The 20,300-nt window shown below is 45.7% G+C and overlaps 1 protein-coding gene across 9 annotated transcripts in view; it reads left to right on the top strand.

Moving 5' to 3' along the window:
* The first annotated feature begins 19,084 nt into the window (after positions 1 to 19,084).
* LCORL (ligand dependent nuclear receptor corepressor like) overlaps positions 19,085 to 20,300 on the top strand; it is a 170,859-nt gene continuing 169,643 nt past the window's right edge. For all 9 annotated transcript variants that reach the window (XR_010916652.1, XM_067530361.1, XM_067530358.1 and 6 more), the window contains exon 1: positions 19,085 to 19,244. Coding sequence is in view for 8 of the 9 variants with exons in the window: in XM_067530361.1 (XP_067386462.1) it covers positions 19,085 to 19,244 (160 nt within the window). In the remaining variant the exon portion in view is untranslated. The remainder of the gene's footprint in view (positions 19,245 to 20,300) is intronic.

Below are 20,300 nucleotides of genomic sequence, written 5' to 3' on the forward strand. Positions count from 1 at the left end.
TTCACCATGATCATGCCACTATGCACAGGACTGGCCTGAAAATTTTTTGTGGGGAGAGTTAGTTAAATGAGCCTTTTAAATACTCACTCAATGTAACTGTAGGAGAGTAAAGAGTTAAAAGCTGGACAAGTAATCAGGCCTAAGCTACAGGGAATGGAGTCATGGCACAGGCAAAACCTTGTTTCTGTTACTTGGTGTGAATTTTAGCTACAGTCTGTTATCTCTCTTCTTTCCCTCCCTTCCTAGCCATTTGCGCAAGGAATGAGACTAACAAATAACTATTTTCCCTTCTGTTCAAGGTCTTTGGTGGGAATACAGCATTATCTTCTTTCCCTCCCTTGCATACAGTATATTTTAAAGAATGTTAGTAAGTTTCAAGGTAATGTGCCTGATCTTTGTATGGTAATCCTGTAAACAACAAACAGTAGCGGGTATAATTATATTCATTATGTACTTGTTAATATTCATTTTATAGATGTCAATGAAACCAAATAAGGGTCTATGGAGAGTTGCTAAAAATGTATACATTTACAGACTTTATGGATAAAAGAATTGTAAAGTAACCCCCTTGTTGCTCACTCGCGGCGTCGAGGTGGAATGCGCAGGCAATAAAGGGTTCCGTCTCCCCAATCCACCCCGGACAACCTGTTTGATTATTTCTAACAGTAACTAATTCCTTTTACATAAAAAGAGCGGAGGGGAGATTCTTTAGTTCTCATCCACGCAGCCTCCTGCCAGCCTCTTGCCACAGAAGTAGACCCCAGCTGCTTGTGCTGGAATCTGTACATATTTGGAAGAACTCTAAAAAGTTTAGCAAGGGACACTTGTCCAAATAAGATGGTGATCTCCAGCAAGCACTAGGAGTGTTGCATACAACTCCCAGCCACTGAAGTGCTTGTATGCATGTGTGAATTTTTGCATCCATATAGCACTTTGTGATGATAAAGTAACTCTTCATCTGTAATATACGGGATCTGGGCTGACCATGCTTACGTTATACTTCGCCATCCCAAATTCCTCTCACAACTGAGGCCAATTCAGGGTTCACCCAAATCAGGTAAAGTCAGGGGGAGATGAATTTTTATGAACTCATCAACTACAGATAAGGTATTCATAGCCTACATCTATGCAACAAACACACACCTCACGCTCCCCTAACAACGTGTCCAAGTTTCTGGTGAATCACCTGAGCCTGTTGTAAGTCAAGAGTTCCCATCTCAGGTGCTACCTAAAGATGGTGTAAAACTCTAAAGTAATGTACTATCCCTCGGCTGCACATTTTGGATCTACTGAAGATAGAATGCAATGACTGATTCATTTTATTTGGTAATTTAAAAAAAACAAAAAAAACATTGCACTTGAAATGTACAGGCATACTACCCTCTAAATGTATCTTCCAAATAAGAGACACAAATATGCTAATATTTATGGTGTAAGTTATTTTGCATTTGAACACCTGTTCTCAAAGACCTATGGATACCTTAACAAAGACATAATTTACCACAAATAGGGAAATTAGCCTAACTAAATACAAGAATGGGAGTGGGAAAATAAACTCCAAACCATGCCCCACTGTGTAATAATTCTAAACAATCTAAAAAGGAACCACAAAGGTATTCTGAGGTTTGGCTTCAAGAATACCATACACTTCACTGGCAAGGCAACATTGAAAGGACAAGCATTCCAAAACTGGAAGCCCGCAAAGTTGCAAATGGCATAATGCTCATTCCATCACTAAAGAAATGGACTAACTTCTACCTCATCTTGTCATTGTATTCCCATTTATTGTGTGCAGCATGTGAAGAATGTTTTTAAAAAACAAGGTTACTTACCAGTAACTGATGTTCTTCAAGATGTGTTGCTCATGTCCATTCCATTATAGATGTGTGCATGCCTCCATGCACAGTTACCTGGAACTTTTTTCCCCTTAGCAGATCCTGTAGGGCCATCTTCGGCTCCCCCTGGAGCCCCGCACACATGCTGCGGTATATGAGGCGCTGCCAGTCCTACGCCCCCTCAGTCCCTTCTTTCTACCAACTCCGGCAGTGGGGACGGGAGGTGGGTTGTGGAATGGACATGAGCAACACATCTCAAAGAACATCAGTTACTGGTAAGTAACCTTGTTTTCTTCTTCGAGTTCTTGCTCATGTCCATTCCACTCTAGGTGATTAACAAGCAATACCTTTGGAGGTGGGTCGTAGTTACCAGTGAGCTTCCCTCAGCACTGCTCTGCCAAATCCCACGTCCTCTCTCGCCTGCTGGATGATGGCGTAGTGAGACATGAAGGTATGCACCAACGACCAGGCAGCAGTTTTGCAGATGTCCTGCACGGGCACTCTCTCCAGGAAGGCTGTAGACAAGGCTTGAGCTCTGGTTGAGTGCGCTGTGATGGTTCCTGGAAGCGGCACCCTCACCTGCTTGTAGCAGAACTTGATGCATGATGTAATCCACAAGGAGATGAGCTGGGTGGAGATAGGTGAACCTTTCATCTGGAAAGCCACTGCGATGAAGAGCTGCGTCGATTTCCGGAAGAGCTTTGTATGCTTGATGTAGAAGGCTAGGGCTCGTCTCATGTCCAGTGAGTGCGATCTCCTCTCCTCCTCCGAACCGTGAGGTTTGGGAAAAACACGGGGAGAAAAATATCCTGATTACAATGGAATTGGGAAACCACCTTGGGCAGGAAGGCCTGATGCAGCCTCAACTGAACCTTGTTCTTATAGAACACTGTATAAGGGGGCTCCGAGGTCAAGGCCTTAATCTCGGAGACCTTCCTAGCTGAGGTGATGGCCACCAGGAAGGTTACCTTCCATGAAAGCATGAACAGAGGGCATGAATCCATGGGTTTGAAGGAGGGCCCCGTAAGTCTCAAGAGGACCAGATTGAGATCCCAGGGAGGCACCAGGTCATGGACCTGCGGATAAAGCCTCTCCACCCCCTTGAGGAACCTGATCGACATAGGATGGGAGAACAGCGATCTCCCCTCCAGCGGCTGATGGAAGGCCGAAATGGCCGCCAGGTGAACCTTCAATGAGGCCAGAGCCAGACCCTGGAGTTTTAGCTGGAGCAGGTACTGCAGGATTGCCTGTATAGGTGAGAGGCTGGGCGGGATATTCCGGGACTCCACCCAACAGGTAAACCACCTCCACTTAGCCCAATACACAACTGTGTAGAAGGCTTCCTGCTGTCAATCAGGATTTGCTGGACATGCACTGAGCAGGCTTTTTCTCCCTCCATCAGCCACAGAGCCTCCAGGCCTTGAGGTGCAGGGAGTCCAGCTCCGGGTACAACAAGTGACCATGGTCCTGGGATAGAAGGTCGTGCTGCCTCAGGAGCTCAAGGGGTGGGGCGATCAAAAGGTCCAGCAGCATACTGAACCAGTGCTGCCTCAGCCAGGCTGTAGCGATGAGTATAACATCCTCTCTGTCCCTCTTTGTTTTCAGCAGGACCTTGAGCAGGAGTGGAATGGGCGGAAACGTGTATATGAGGTTCCCCGTCCAGTCCATGAGGAACGCGTCGGAAATTGACCCAGTCTCGCGACCCTGGAGCGAGCAGAACCTTGGACACTTCTTATTCCAGGCCGATGCAAATAGGTCCACTTGGGGAATGCCCCACTTCCGGAAGATCATAGCCGCCACTTCTGAGCGTAGCGACCAGTTGTGGCGGGGTAGAAATGACCTGCTGAGGCGATCCGCCTCGTCGTTCCTCACTCCCAGAAGGTGAGAAGCCATTAGGTGGAAATCGTGCCTCACGGCAAGGTCCCACAGATGGATAGCTTCCTCGCAGAGGGCTTAGGAGTGTGCTCCCCCTGCCTGTTTATGTAAAACATGGCTGCGGTGTTGTCCGTCAGCACCTGCACCACCTTGCCTGTCAGGAATCGGGGGAACACCTTGCATGCTAGGCGAATGGCCCTCAGCTCCTTCACCCTTCCTTGATGTGCAGGCACCTCTCCTCCCTCGACCAGAGCCTCTGAGTGCCTAGGTTGGCGCTGATGTGGGCTCCCCAACCTACGTCCGAAGCGTTGGAAACTAGGGTGATCGACGGGACCAGTTCCTTGAACAGAACGCCCTTCATCACTGCCCGGGGAGTCAACCACTAATCTAGGGAGGCTAGGACAGGCGGGGGAACTGTGACCACCTGGTCCAGTGGGTGTCTGCTCGGAACATATACTGAGGCTAACCATGCCTGAAGCAGTCTGAGCCTCAGGTGAGTTAGTCTCACTATGTACATGCAGGCCGCCATGTGGCCTAACAGCTGTAGGCAGTGCCTGACTATTATCGTGGGACATCGGTGCAGCTGGGAGATGATAGAGACCATTGCCTCGAAACATGGCTGAGGCAGAAAGGCTCTGGCCTGGGAAGTGTCCAGGGTAGCCCCAATGAATTCTATGCATTGCACTGGGGTTAATGTGGACTTCTGTTCGTTTATGAGTAGCCCCAGCATGCGGCACTGGGAGCAAGTGAGGGTCATGCTGTCCTGCACTTGGGACCTTGACCTGCCTCTGATCAGCCAATCATCTAGGTAAGGAAAAATTTGCACACCTTTTCGTCTCAGGTGGGCAGCCACTACTGCCATGCACTTCGTAAACACCCTGGGAGCCGAAGATAGACCAAAGGCAGGGCTGTAAACTGATAGTGTGAGCCAGCCACCATGAAGCGAAGAAAGCGCCTGTGGCTGGGGAGGATAGACACATGAAAGTATGCATCCTTGAGATCAAGGGCGGCATACTAGTCTCCTGGATCCAGGGAAGGGATTATGGAAGTTAGGGAGACCATGCGAAATCTGAGCCATTTGACATATTTGTTTAGATGATGCAGGTCTAATGTGGGTCTCAGACCCCCTTCGCCTTGGGGATGAGGAAGTACCTTGAAAAGAACCCTTTCCCCCTTCTGCCTTGAGGGACCAGTCCCAGTGCTCCCAGACTGAGGAGGGTGTCCACCTCTGTAAGAGGAGTTGCTCGTGAGAGGGGTCCCTGAAGAGAGACGGAGGGGGAGAGTGGTTGGGGGGTGGGGGATAGATGTAAACTGCAGGGCATAGCTCCCCAAGACTATCCCAAGGACCCAACAGTCCGAAGTGATTTTTGCCCATTCGGGGTAGAAAGGCCTTAGCCTGTTTAGGAAGGGGCAGGACGGATCCAGGAGAGAAGTCTGGGCGCCACCCTTGGGCGCACTATCAAAGTTGTCTCCTTTGATTGCCTGACCTCCTGGGGAGCCCTTGTTGGGGAGCTGAGGACAAGCTAGGGGGCTGATTTCTTCTTCTATCCCTCTGTCTATAGGGTTGGAAAGGCCTGGGCTGAGGCCTTGGCTGCTGCTGCACCTGGAGCCATGACTGACGCCTGGAAAACTGGGGCGTGTAAAGGCCCAGGGAGTGAAGCGTGGCCCTGGAGTCCTTCAGACCGTGCAACTTCGCATTGGTCTGGTCCAAGAATAAGGCTGACCCATCAAAGGGGAGCTCCTGGATAGACTGTTGCACTTCCTAACAGGCCCGAGGACTGCAGCCACGAGCACCTTTGCATACATCTTTGCTATTGCCCTGCTCGCCGAGTCAGCAGCATCCCAGGATGTCTGGAATGCTGCTCTAGCTACTGTGGTTCCCTCTTCCACGATAGTGTTAAGGTCTGTGGTCTGGTCCTGGGGCAGGGCCTCAGCAAACCGTCTGAGGGAGTCCCACAGGTTGAAATTATATCTGCCCAGGAGAGCCTGCTGGTTGGCAATCCTAAACTGAAGGCTTGCTGTGGAATAAATCTTTCTCCCAAACAAGTCCAGCTTCTTATTGTCCTTGTTCTTGGGAGTCGACCCTGGCTGACCTTGCCTATCCTGCTAGTTTGCATTTACTACCCGGGTTCCTGGAGTGGGATGTGTGAACAAATACTCAAACCCCTTGGCTGGGACATAATATTTCTTCTCAGCTGCCTTTGATGTCGGGGCAACCAAGGAAGGGGTTTGCCACAGGGCCTTCACAATCTTAAGGACCTCTTCGTGGACTGGGAAGGGCACTCTCGCTGGAGCAGCCGCTGCCAGCACATTAAAGAGGTTATCTGCGGCCTCTTTTAGCTTTTCCACCTCGAGCCCCAAGTTGGAGGCAACCCTCTTGAGCAGCTCCTGGTACGCCCTGAAATCATCCAGTGGCACAGAGTGGTCCTGGGAGACTGCCTCGTCAGGTGAGGGGGAGGAGGATTGCAGTGGTGCAGCCTGCGGGTGTGCCCCCTCCTGGCGAAGGGTTGTACCCACTGAGGTTCCCTCCTGGGGGTCCAACTCCTTGTCCAAGGGGTGATGTCGATGGGCCTTCTCCTGTACAGAAGGCACGGACTGCACCCCCGACGATTTGATGGATTGGGGCCCAGGTCCCACCTGGAGACCCCATGGGGCTCAATAAGGCCATTGTTGCGACCACTGTCCCTGGGGCCAGTCTGGGGCTAACTGCACCATGTGCTCTGGCACTCTATGGGGGCGTCGACTTGCCTGACGACTGTCCCCCCTGGGAGATCCCGAGGCAGAGTCAGAGGCCCTGGACCTGCGGTACCGTGTTCGTCCACAGTCACGGGCACCCTCGACGCCTCCGACCTGGAGGACGATGAGGACTGCCTCCGTCGTTGTGAGCAGTACCGACAAGCAGGATCGCACTCCGAAGAGCTAGAGGTACCAGAGCATCGTCTTGGTACCGACAATTTCCGATGCCGCTTGCCTTGCGGCTCTGCAGAAGCCTTTGGTGATAGAGGTCAGCACCATCCTAAACTCCTCGGTACCGAGCCGGACTCCGGTGACCAGGTTCTGCGCCGCAAACTCTGCGGTGCCAGGTCTTTCTCCGACGACCGGGTTCCGCGCCGCCTGGATGCGGGCGAACTCCTCAGTGCCGGGGAGCAGGAACGGGCAGGCCACCTGGCAGGCCTTGACCGGTGCCACCTCCTGGCTTGGGCTGCCTCCGGTGCCAGGGATCGATGTCAGTGCCAAGAGGGAGACTCCATGTCCCATGCCTGTGCAGGTCGGCTCGACGACACTGACCTGGAGCAACTACTAGGGGAACGGCTCTGCTCTACCCTAGGTGACCTTCTGGTGGGAGATCTTCCTCCCCGTACTGGGGATCTCCTCCGTCATTCAGGGGGACCCAACATGGGTTTCCCCCGTGACACCGGCCCCTTCCCCCTCAGTGGATGGTGGGGGGGAGTGTAGGTGGCATAGGCAAGGCTCTTGCTGCCTGAAAAGCCTCCAGTGTTGACGGTGTCAGCAGTGGCACTCTCCCACTCCCTGACTGGAGATGCAGGCACCAGAGAAAGAGTCTCGACAGGATGAGTTCGGTGCCTCTCTGTACTCGACCCTGCCCATACCAACGGCGCAGGGGAGTGTCCATGCTCCGCGCGCTGCTTCTTCTTTGGTACCGGTGATGTTGCGCGGTGCCGAGTCGAGGGCGGCGCTGACAGTGCGCTCTGTACCAAAGCCACATTCGGTACCGAGGCAGAGCTGGTCAGCTCGGACACCGGGCAGAGTGCTGCCTCCATCAACAGGACTTTCAACCGGATTTCTCGGTCCTTTCGAGTCCTCGGTTTGAAAGCCCTGCAGTTTTTGCACTTGTTCTTTCTGTGGGCTTCCCCCAGGCACTTAAGGCAGCAGTCGTGGGGGTTGCTGAGCGGGAAGGCCTTTCCACAAGAGACACATGGCTTGAAGCCCGGCGACCGGGGCATGGCCTGGCCGTGTGGAGTCCCAGCAGGGACTTGTCTTATCTCTGACTATGCTTAACAACACTTAACAACTACTTAACTAACTAAAACTAAACTCAGAATACAAAACAAGTCCAAACAAAGGGAATAGTACTTGCTGTGAACAAGGTTAGTTCCAGCAACCATCATGGGAGGAAAGAAGGAACTGAGGGGGCGTAGGGCCAGCAGCGCCTCATATACATTATTTATTTTTAGAGTTTAACGCTTCTCATACTCTAAATACCTCACATATTAAAAGACAATATTCAACAAGAACAATAATTGAACTGCTGTTACAATAATACCAGAGGTTTGCCTTGTAATAATTGTATAACAACCACCTATGTCTCAGTTCTTCAACCCAATGCTGTTGCCAATTACCCAGGAAAAAAGATGAGCTGTGCACCCTGCTTATGTTAACAAATTTGGCTGCAGTGGACCAGGAGGAGCAAATTCCAAATTAAAGCCACAGAAATTGGCAGGGGAACCCAGGGGCAAGCTTAGCAGCTGAAATTGCTTTTATTTATTTATTGTCCCCACCTTGACCAGACATCAACATGATGTCCAATTACCCAAACTTTTTTTTTATTAAAGACTTTTTTTTTTTATAAAGGGTTGAGCACCTCAACCACTTGGTCAAAAAGAAATTTTTAAGATAAGCAGATAGTAATATACACAGATCACTTTGCCAAGTTAAACGTCACAGTCAATTCAATGTTTTAAAATATTTCTGAATCCAGTTGGACTATACTATGAGCGAATAACACTTGTTTTTTAAAACAAAATCATGCAGGGTGTTTTGCAAGCTCAGTGTTTCTGAAATGACTGACTTAACACTTGTAAAAGTGCAAAATGGTTGTTTTCTTTCTTTAAAAGTTAGTCCTTGTAAATAAGTTCTCCAGGATTGTCATACTGGTATATCGATAAGTAGGAGGAAAATTGTTCAGAGCAGTATAAGAAAGAAAAATTAGGAATAAGGGTATGAAACTAAGTAATGGGAATTAGACCAAATATCAGGCAAAACTTGGACGTTGAGCTCTGCAACTGTGTAACAATCTCTTTAGTGAAGTGGTAGCAGTCTAATTGCTAGTGACATCTTAAAACTAGAGTGAACGAAAGTGAACTGAAGGGCAAAATCCTGAAATGGGACGAACCAGGGGGACATACTCAGTCTTTGCATCTTTTTCTGTAAATCTTCTGTTCACAAAATAAGTATAGAATGGGTAGTGACAGTGCAAGCTTCTCAACATTGCCCTTAATCACCTGTCAGTGGGTAGAGACCAGAGGGGAAATTATGTTTGTTAATAAACAGAGCCAACAAAGTACTAGATTCTTCACAGACATGTATGAAGCTATGATCCTTGCCCCAAAGAGCTTGCAGCAGTGTTGCTATCTCTTTCAATTTTATGACAAGTCTTGTGATATTTGGTGTCTTTCTTAGAGCCCCGGATCCTGGAGTCATAGGAATACATGAGAATCTTAGCTTTTTTTGAATGTTTCTAATTCTCACAGTAGTGGAGATAAGTTTGAACATGAGCCTTGAATGCACTCTAAAGCTTCAAAACAGAAGGCAAATAAAAAATCCCAAATTCGTTTTTTATGAACTCCATTATTTGTAAGCCAATCTCATGATTTTGGGGCTTTACTCATGATTTTTGAACAGCTGGGGTTACCAAAACACTTACAATCAAAATACGCAATCTGCAGTTACAGAGCCTTTCTTCTGAGAGTGCCAGACTGTGCCAATTAAGGCCAGTTCTGATAGTTCTGGTGATGTGCATAGCTGTGTTTGTCAACTCATTTCACATAGCCCATTGCACAGCCATCTGTAATTGCTAACCTAGAGTGAGATTTGAACTCGGGACTAAAAAGGGGAAGACTGTCTCATTATCAGAACCCTAATTATGCAGATCTGAAAAACAAATTTAGCTCCTGAACTGAGTTCAGGACCAAGTTTCAGCCGATTTTTTTTAAACCAGAAAAACAAATCTTTTTAGTAAAGATATACAGAAGTAATACTAAGGTCTTATGCTAATTTTAATCTTCATTAATATAGTTCTGACAGTGAGATCTTTTAGGCTGTGGAACAGTTTCTCAAGGGAAGTGGTGGATGCCCAATCATTTGGGAATTTTAAACTAGCTAGGGGGAAACAAAACAGTTCAAAATGTATTTGCATTATCAAAAAGATAGAATGGGTGACCTAATGCCTTTTTCTTCTGTAACTTTAATCATTTTATGCGTATTTGAATAAACAAACTAATTTTGAGGAAGATTATGCAAGGATGGTCAAGGTATAGGAAAATTATGCACTGTGAAATGTGCAATATTTCAATCTATTGTAACTGGTTCTTTACTAAATATGACAAACTCAACAAAGCTCACAGTCCTACTTGATAATTCCTCATACATGTCTAGGTTAATTTTTTTAAATTAGCTGTATGTATTTGACTTTTTTCATATTTGGCTAATACAAACATTTAGTGTGAAAACGTATTGTCTGGTCAGATAATTCAAAAATCACCAAATGAATTTTTATTAAAGTTTTTTTAAAAATTCATTTTACGCATACGTAAAAAAAGATTCACCTCAAATGTGTGAGAACCTAAAACGCTGAAAACAGACATTTAGAATAAAAGTTTCCTAAATGGCAACAAACTCCGCTTTCAGGACTTCATAGTAGAAACCTCGTCAGTCCCATTTTGGCACTACTGGAACTGATTAAACCAGGTATTCTCACAACAAATTTTTTGGTAGTTGTGACCACTAACTTTTGCTGATGGCCGTTCTGACAACTTTTCCTATAATACTGAATTAACTTTAAGAAAAAACAAATAAATATGCATATATACATGTCCAAATCAATGTAATTTATTTATGTAGAGTTTTTTTTGCAGAGTCAATAATAAAAATAATGTTCAATTGTCTCTATTCTTTACTGGACTTAAACAGAATGGAACAACAAATAGGGTGCTTTGCATGTTCTTGTCTTTTTGTTGTTTCTTTTACTTTTTGGTGGGTATTTTTTTTAGACTTGCTAGCTAGTAAGTCTGCTGCTGTGAAGTGATATTTGTATGTTTGTTAATATCACTTTTCACAGCCTCCCAGCTAGCTAATACATCTGCTGTGAAAAGTGATATTAACAAACATACAAATATCAATTTTCACAGCAAACTTTACTCAGTCCTGGCAAATACGGGGGACAAATTAAGCCCCAGATGGGGAGGTTGATAGGGATGCAACAGGGTCCAAAGACAATGGGGGGATAAATGGGAGGCCAGGGGAGGCAGTGGGGAGGCAGTGGGGACCAGGAGTGAAGGAGATGGGGGTGATTCAGGGGTCAGAGCCTGGGGCTGACGCCTGCTGCTTCACAGATGGTGCCCAAAGCTCGATGACCAGAGCCTGCGGCCTGCCACCCCCAGGCTGAAGCCCAAAGCCCAAGTCCCACCACCCCCAGGAAGGTATGGAACTCACATGGTTTGTGGCTTCAGAGGGGGGCAGGGCTCAACCCCTTCTGGCACCCCTGGGGAGTGGGGGGTCTGCTGCTTTGCCCCTTCCCCCTCCAATCACCGCCCCAGAGGCTGAGGCTGCAAGAAAAGCCCCTGGTGGCTTCATGCAACCACAGTAGCCGCATTTGAAAAACACTGAATTAAACATATATGAAAATATACCTATTGAGAGCGAGCAGAAGGTAAGCAAGTGATTCATGGCTATAAGTGCACTGACAAACATATGGTTATAGCAAATTAAATCCCACCATATCATGATGAAACTTATTCATTAGCTATGTTTTAAAAGTAACCTGGATTCTTATTTCTCTTCCTTTCAGAGCCAAAATAACTAGCTTGAAAAATTATATAGCAGAGCAACCCTCCCTCCCCCTTTTTTGTTTCCTGCGCCAGCAGTGTGTGTAGTAAAGATTTCAGTATCGCTTCCTTTTTTTAATATATATAAATAAATAAAACTCCTTGATCTGTTGTTTTAGTTAAGAACAAGCTCTGGACTGTGTAATAAATATATATAAAAAGGCTTTCAGATGCAGATTGGCTATTACCTTACTCTTCTTTCATTCAGGAGTCAAGAGGAGAGCTGACACCCTCAGTAATATTTTTGAGATCTGCTATGAAATAATTAAGGCATCTTCTTTGTGTGGTAGGCAAAAATGAACAAGAAGAGTTTTCATGGTATATTTACAAGTACTGATGCTGTTCTCTGATGTACACACAAGTATATGCATTTTTCAAATACTTAGAAATTATCCAGTTAGGAATGGATTGTTATACCTTCTTGTGTTTTTATAGGAAAAGAAACTTGAGGAATTATTTTTTATTTTTGAGTGTTTAATTACTTCAGTCTTTTGGTACTGTTTAGTTTTAATTTACTTTGAACTATTCTGCATTCAAAACTAGGCAATACTTTTCCTTCCATTCTCACTGATATCCCAGTGAACCCTGTTGCCTCTAGAGTCATTCAGAGGCTAAAACACTGTTGCAGTTAACACTGCAGATTTCTGTGGCCCAATTGCAGAAGACAATTTTCTAGTTAATAAGAAACAGATTTTATCTGGCTTTCATGGTCTGTGAGAGCTTCTGGAGTACCAGAGCTGTATGTATTTTTTAAGTAAATGTAGTCCTTAATTTTGTGAGGCACGATTTTGGAGATAATGGAATCTAAACATTAAATATAGACATACCCAGGTCAAAAAAAAAAAATCCATGGGCAAGACAGATAATTATTGGTCTTTCTGAAGTGTCATTCCTGGCAGGTGCATTGCCAAGAGATGAACATACTGATTGGTAGACATAGCGTTGTCACTTGTGGAAGGACTACTTTTAGGGGTTGTAATTGTGCAAGTGATGTCTGTCACAGGAATCAAACTGTTATCCTGAAGTTGAACATTGATCCATGTAGCCTAATATCCTGTCACTTACAGAGACTATGCCAGAGGTTTCATAAGAAGACTGTAAACCCATAAACATACTTTGAATTATTCTGCATTCAACCCATGTTTCTTTCCTTTCCTAATCTCCAGTTTAAAATGTGATTTCATTTTAAAAAGTGACTCTGTAAAACTGGAATTATGGTTTTCAGGTTTGTTGTCTATCTATGTTGTCATATCAAATATGCTCCACTTACAAGTAAGACAATATTTTTTCTAACTCTGTCCCATAAACTCAGCTAGGATACGAAGTGATGAGCTCTGCTCTTTACATCACCAAAAGTAATCTCAGCCATTACTTACTCAATCTGTTACTGTTATATTTAAGCACATGCTTGTGATTTTGTTTAGCTTAGGTATCTTCTACAATCTTCTGAAGTACAGAGACCTGGCGTCTTGTACTGAATTCCTTCTCAGGGAGAACATACCTAGAATATTTGCAAGCCACAAACATTAAACTAGAGTAACTTAAAAAGGAAAACAAGTTTTTTTCTTTTGCTCATATCACAAACTATTAAACCTTCTTGAAGTTAAAAACTAAGAGGAAAACAGAATTAGTTTTTTGTATATTTTAAACCTCAAACGACTGCAGTAATATAACATCTAAAAATAAACTATGAAAACTCTTATGGACTGTGGTCTCTATTCACATTGTTACAGTGATCCTGGTCACATAAAATAGACAGTGCCCATTCTATAGCTATTTACTGTGGGGACTTGTTATAATACTTGTCACAGAAGCATTTTCTTTAAGTTAAGTGACCTCAGACGTAAATTAGATTGCACATTCCCTTAACTATGCATATGTAAGTTCAGGAGAGGATCATTTTTTGGAAATGTTTACCTACAAACCCCATCTACAATAGCACACTTAACATACGCATACATAGGGCTAGTATAGGCTCAAATAGAGTTTAAATGGTCCACCAGCCTAGAGATGACCCTTTGTCCAGGGATGCATAGTTTGACTTCTATATTTGGGGGCAGCTCCAGTCAATGGGGCCATGCATGGGGGGAGGCAATCATGCCCATGCTTGCATCCCCTTACACAACTCCCCTTTACTTTTCTACGTATAGTCATTGAGAGACTTTTGTAGAAATGTGAATTTGTATCTGTAGGCTATTGATTCACTTTAATATTTATATACATAGTGCTTTCTCTCTCTATATGTATGCATATATGTTGAAGGAAGGTTCTGCAATGGACTAAAAGCTTAAAGCAGCTTTTTAAGATGACTAAATCTGGTTCTTGGAATGTAAATTGATGAAAGAGACACTAATGGTTGTGGTGGGTTGCACTGCTGAAAAAGCTCGTGTGAAAATTGAATATCAAACCTATGTGGGAGGTATCCTCAGGGCCCCAACCATCTTCTCTATCCCCGCTCAGAAAGACCATTTCACAGTATTCCTTTCTCCAGAGCAGGATACAAGTCCCACTGGAGCCTGACAATACTTCTCCTCATGTCAGTCAGAGGGAAATTATTAGAGAATGATTTGAGATGCTGCCTTTCTCAAGTCCATTCAAATTCCAGTTGCAAAAATCATATTCCTGGCCTGGCCTAACCACATCAGCCTACTCAGTGGAAGTTGTGGGCACACAGCAGTACTGAGGATTGAGCCTTCTGGTATCACCCACAGATTTTAATAGTGGTTTTGGTATAGATCATAATTAATACAAATCCTTCTCACTTCTATAGCACCTTCCAAATGGTCTGCAAAGCACTTTACAAATATTAATGAATTTAGCCTTTCAACACCCCTATGATGTAGGTTAGCTTTATGCACATTTTATAGAAGGAGAAGTAGGAGCACAGGCAGTTAAGGATATAATCCTGACAAGTGATGAGCATGCACAACTCTCATTCTTCCAAGGTGTAAAGTGACTCAAAACAGTGTCTGTGACAGAACTGGGAGAATTGAGGTTGCCTGGCTCCCAGTACTTTGCTGTAAATCACATGATCACCATTCACCTGCTAAGGCAGCTTCCTCCCTTGTGTATGAAATGGAAACGTTTTTAACTCTTGTGATTTGAGTTCAGAGTTCACATTTCCCCACAACAGTTGATGACATCACAAGCACCTACAGCAGATAATGTTCTTTTGCTTGAGGTATTAAATGACATCAACTGTTGCATAGTAAGCAGAACCCTTAACTCAGGTCTCAGCAGGCAAGTAAAGAAAAAGATTTGCAATTAATTTTTTTTAAAAATATTTTATTTTAAAGGTTATATAAGTAACTTGTTAATCATAGAAATGTAAGGTTGAAAAGGACCTTGAGAGGTCAAGTCCTTCCCCCTGTGCCTTGGCAGGACTAAGTAAACCTAGACCATCCCTGACAGGTGTTTGTCCAACCTGTTTTTTTAAAAGCCTTTAATGATGGGGGTTCCACAACCTCCCTTGGGAAGCTTATTCCAGAGTTTAACCATCCTGTATAGTTAGAAAGTTTTTCCTGATCTGCAGCAAGGGAGATTTACTAATTTAGTAAAAGTATTAAGCCCCTTATTTCTTGTCATACATAATGATTAAGGGTGTTACGGAATTTTAAAAATCTCTGTATTGACCCTTACATCATAAGACCTTGCACAAGTTAGCCACTATAAATATCCAGCACTCCCCTATCTAAGGAGGAGATGGGGTCTTCAGAGTCCAAGATCTGCTGAAGAAATGCAGACATGTTTGCCTCCTGAAATCTGATTTCTCTGAAGTTGCTTGCACAAGGAGGTGCAATATAAGATAGTCACTGATTTACTCAGACTTCCAGAAATGAAGGCAGAATCCCCCTGGTCAAAATCTGGGTAAGCACATTTGGACCTCTGAAGACAGCTAGAGTGCTTGATCCTCAGAAGTGCTGTGTGAGTCCTATGGGAACTGAGTGCTCAGTATCTCACAGGTGGCACTCAGCAATTTGCAGGATTGAGCCCTTAATGATCAGTGAGAAACAATAAGAGTTCTGCCCCAAGACTCATTCACTAAAGGGCTAATTCTTCTTTCATTGAGGTCAATGGAAAAAAATCCTAATGAGTTCAATGGTGAAGGACTGACCCTATGGAAAAGTAGATTCTTTCACTGAGGAGTAATTTCAAGAAGAGAGAGGGCAAAACCAGGACATTTTTTTAAAATAAAACCACCTCATCTTTTGGTGGCTTAAATAAATTGGGTCCAAGAACTGGAACTCCACTTAGTTCTAGTTCTAGTTTCAAAATTCTAATGACAAGATTTTGCAAGATTAAAACCTGGCCTCCACAGCACATCTAGTTTAAGGCAGTATTTAAGAGAGTACCAGAAACTTAAAATCTATTCAGTTTCAAAGAATGAATTACAAGTAGTTTCAGATAATGGACCTTCCCCTGAATCTCCCTGACAACTTTTGTGTGTTTCACATTTACTTACTTATCTCCTTTGTTGATGCGTGAAAAATTCTGTCAAACAAGGGAACTGACTATCCAAAAGTATTCTCAAACAAAGTAAACACATTGGAAAAACAATGAAAAATGTTTCCCCTCTAGTCATCCTGTTTATAGTAATCACAGGTGTTTAATCATGTGCAAAATTTTCAAATGAGAGTGATGTTTTAAGCTGTTCCTTTTTTATTATTATTTAAACCTATTCTATTTGTAACTTTAAAATATTGTATATACCTAGATGTATATGACATCTAAAAGTACTAGTTTTGCAGAAGCAACAACATATATTTTTATGAAAATTTCCTTTTAGAAAAATCTCCTTCATATGACCTGGCCCTACTGCCACCGAAGTTATTTGCAAAACTTCCTTTCACTTCAGTAAGAGTAAGGTCAGATCGCTATAGTTCCATTTTGAAAGCAGTCACTGAATATTCCTTTTACATACAGGGAATATAAAACAACTACCTTCTAAAATTCAAAGGGCAATATCCCTAAATGATTAAAGCAGAAGCTTGTTCAAAAGAATGTTAAACCTTTGTATGAAGAGCAACAGATTAAGCACTAACATTATGATGCAGAGATTTATTTTTACTGTTTTTTTAATTAAAGAGATGTTAACCTGAAATTGACTAAACTTTATTTTAGTGCCTCCTAACTTCTCTTGGGACCCACAGAAGGCGATGGGGAAATGGGGCATCTTTCACTTGTTAGGTGTCCCATATCTATAGAGGAGTCTAAGGAGTGGGGAAAAAAGTGGCTCCCAGCCCTGTACGAGGATCTGAGAAGTGAACTGAGGGCTCTCTCTGACTTCCTCCACCCGTCTCACTTCCTGGCTATTAAACTGAAGACAATTAATCACCCTTTTGCGGGACATGGAGAGAGCAATGTTCATATCAGCTCCCCTTAGAGTCTTAGACAGTGCTGAGTGAATCTTCACATTAGTGCAGGAGACAGGAAGTGAAACTACCAATACAAAACACTGAAACACTGAAACTAGATCCACGTGGTGTCAAATGCACGAAGTAAACAAATGAAAATATAAAAATGATTTTTCTCTACTTCCTGGCAGTTAGCATAATTTTAGTTGTTACTTTTAACAGACTAATAAAAAAATGTAATTCTTAAATTGATAGGGAAGCTTCAAGTACTATGTACTGAGCTATATAATCCTGCTGCTAGTTTTCACTCCCATATTGGGGATTAGTATTGAAGTCATACTCTCAAATTGTGGGGAATGAACAGTTTTGCTGTATTTCAGTGATCCTTACAATCTTATTTTAAATCTTTCCCCTTGTTCTAATCTGCTTTGGCCCCAGGACCTGGCTGACATAAAAAGCAGTAAGGCAAAAGGCTTAGGCTGCCATTTAAGGAAGTTTGTTCTAGAAGACTGAGCAGTAGCCAGGAAACTCTTGAAAATCCCCAACTGTGTCACTAGTTAGAAGCAATGCAGTGCATGGGGTAATATCTTTTATTGGACCAACTTCTATTGTTGAGCAAAACAAGCTTTTGGGCCACACAGAGCTCTTCTTCTTCATGGCTACAACTACACTTCATGCTACCTACATGTGTGATTTTGGGCAAGTCAGTGAGAGAGAGAGAATTGTCATGCTTCTTCCTCTCATGGTACTATGTCAGGGTTGGCATGGGGGTAAAGCGGATAGTTCACTCTCTCCCAATGCCATGATCAGTTGAGAGGTGGCTGTAGGGGAAAGGTGACAGTTCTGTTTCTCACTCTCATGCTGCAGTGAGTAAGACAGAGATGATTGTGGGAGGAAAGGGGAGATTTCTGTCTCTCTCAAGTCTAGATTAAGGTATAGGTAACATGGGGTTGGGTAGCAGTATAGATCCAAGACTAAACTTTTAACTCCTGGAGTTGTGATTATGTCAGAATCTCAGCTTTCATTTAAAAAAGCAACTTTCTAGCCCTCATGTTTGCAAAGAAATGAGACCAGAGTGTAACTGATGATGTGATGTTTATCTGAATCATCATAGAGCCTGAAACAAGAGCTTGGGGAGATGTGAATTACTCCATGTATCTCAATAAGGCATTAATTACAAGACCCAGTGTAATGGAGGGTTTCACCAACACACCAGCTGTGATCTCTGTGTGGTAGGAGTGCAGTGGGCTTGGTCCACCCATCCAACCAGCTATACCCCAGCTGCTGAGGTAAGTACTAATGTTCTCCAACTGCTTCCCTCAGCATGGAGGTGGAAATGAAGCCCCTTGATTTTTCTGGGCGGTGGGGAGAGATTACTCCATGCCACTCTTTCTGGGAAATCCCCCACCCCACCCTTACACCACCCTTCCAAACAAGTCAGGGCAGATCTGTGGGAAGGCCGTGTGTCCAGACAGAGCCTGGGACTACGTTAGTTTGGCCCTGCTTCTCCCAGCAGTGGGGCTAGGGCAGGGGTGGCCGTGGAGGAAGAATGACAGCTCTCACTCTCCTTGTGCTGGGGGGAGGGCAAGGTGCAGCCGTGTGAAACACTTGTCAGATGCCCATCACCATGGCGTCAGATCCCACTGTTACCTTGGCAGTAGCCAGCCTCGCATGATGGCTCCAGCGATGGGTAACAACCCACGCGTCCCTCCCAACCACCAGCCTCGCTGTCAGGACAGCCGTCTAAGGGTGGAGAGTGGAGGGGCTGAGATCTGGACTACCATTCCCAAGAGGCACTGCTGCTGGCTCTCTGCCTTGGGCTGGGCAGGTGCCGTGGTCCCTTCTGGGATTCGTAGTGCAGGGTGGGCAGCCACGGGGCCCATTTTACAGCCAGTTGTCAAAGCAGCTCAGCAATGTGGACAAAGTTGGGACAGGGGCCCCGGCGTCACCGAGAAGGGCGGGAGGAGCTCTGGCTGCTGCTTGGCCAGAGGAGACTTCGACCCGCCTCCCCGTTTCGTCTGGACAGAGGAGGGGACACGTGTCAATCACCTTCCGAGCCCCGCCAGGCGGTGCGCGCTCCCCCTCCCTGAAGCCGCTGAGGGGGAGGCGCGGGCACGCGCCCTTCTGGTGGCGCGCGCGTCCGTATGTAAATGAGCCGGCGTGAGGTCAGAGGCAGATGGAAAAGGAAACAGACAGAATGGCCGCCGCGGCTCCCGCTCCTCCTGCGGCTGCCGCCTCCTCCTCCCCCCAGTGCCGGAGCCCCCGCTGCACGGCGGAGCGCAGGGGAGTCCGCCGAGAACTCGACTCCTGGCGGCACCGCCTCATGCACTGTGTGGGTAAGAGAGGGGAGACTCCCCTGCCGAGGGAGAGCGGGGTCCTTGGGGGGGCGGGGACCAAAGCGGAGTCCGCGGGGGGGTGGGGCGAGGAGCGGCTCGGGAGCCTTTCCCGGCTGACGGAAGCGGAGCCTCCTGGTCTCCGTCCGGGAAAGGGGGAGGGTCCGGAGCCCCGGGGTTTCTCCGCGTGGGGAGGGGGGAAAGTAGTGATCCCCGTTAGGGCCGAGCTCGCTGGGACTGGGGAGACTGGCCGGCTCTTTCTCGCTTCGGGTCCTTTTGTCTAGGCGCCTTCTCGCTTATTCGAGGAGTGCCGGCTGCCCTTTCCTCCCCACGGTGAGTGTCTGGGGGATGGGGGATTCGGGTATGTTTGCGCCTTTAAGAAGGAGCAGCTCCTGCCCTGACGGTTGGGATTTGAAGTTTTCCCTCCCCCTTGGAAGTTGTCATGGCGACGGCAGTTCTCTCCTCTTCCTTCCCCCCCTCCGCAACGCTGCCCAGCGGCTCTCGTGCGCTTCCCCTGTGTCATGTGACCTCTGAGCCCCGGTGTGTGGGGAGCAGTTCGGGTGCCTTTCGAACTTCTCCGCACTGACATCCCCTCTCCCCACACGGGGGGAGAGCACTAGCGAGTCGCCCCGGCCCATAGCACCCTCTGTCGGCCTGCGGGAGAATTCGTAGCCAGGCTGGGCTGCTGCTGGATGGATACCTGCGACTGGAGACCGCTCCTAGGTGCGGGAAGGGGATTTTTTCTGCCGCTTGGTGAATGTATGAGATAATAGAGAATGACACTGCTCCCTTCCCTGTGTATGACATGCTCTATCATATTGAATAGATTTTTTTTGTAGTTGCCTTGCGTGTTAGTGAATATTTAGCAAATGGGGAGGGAGGGAAGGTGGTCGTTTGTATTGTCCACACTGAGATCTTGCTTGTCAGGGAGGCAGGTAAAACAGTCTTTAAATGGCATAGTGGATTCTTTACTCCGTTTGCATTGATCTCCCCGATGGCTGAACCATGAAAACACACCTAGATAACTGAGATGATAGCCTTGAATTCACTGAGCATTTG

Source organism: Emydura macquarii, unplaced genomic scaffold, assembly GCF_026122565.2.
Source record: "Emydura macquarii macquarii isolate MOO-44397 ecotype Brisbane River unplaced genomic scaffold, CSIRO-AGI_Emac_v2 contig_3062, whole genome shotgun sequence".
Classification (NCBI taxonomy): domain Eukaryota; kingdom Metazoa; phylum Chordata; order Testudines; family Chelidae; genus Emydura; species Emydura macquarii.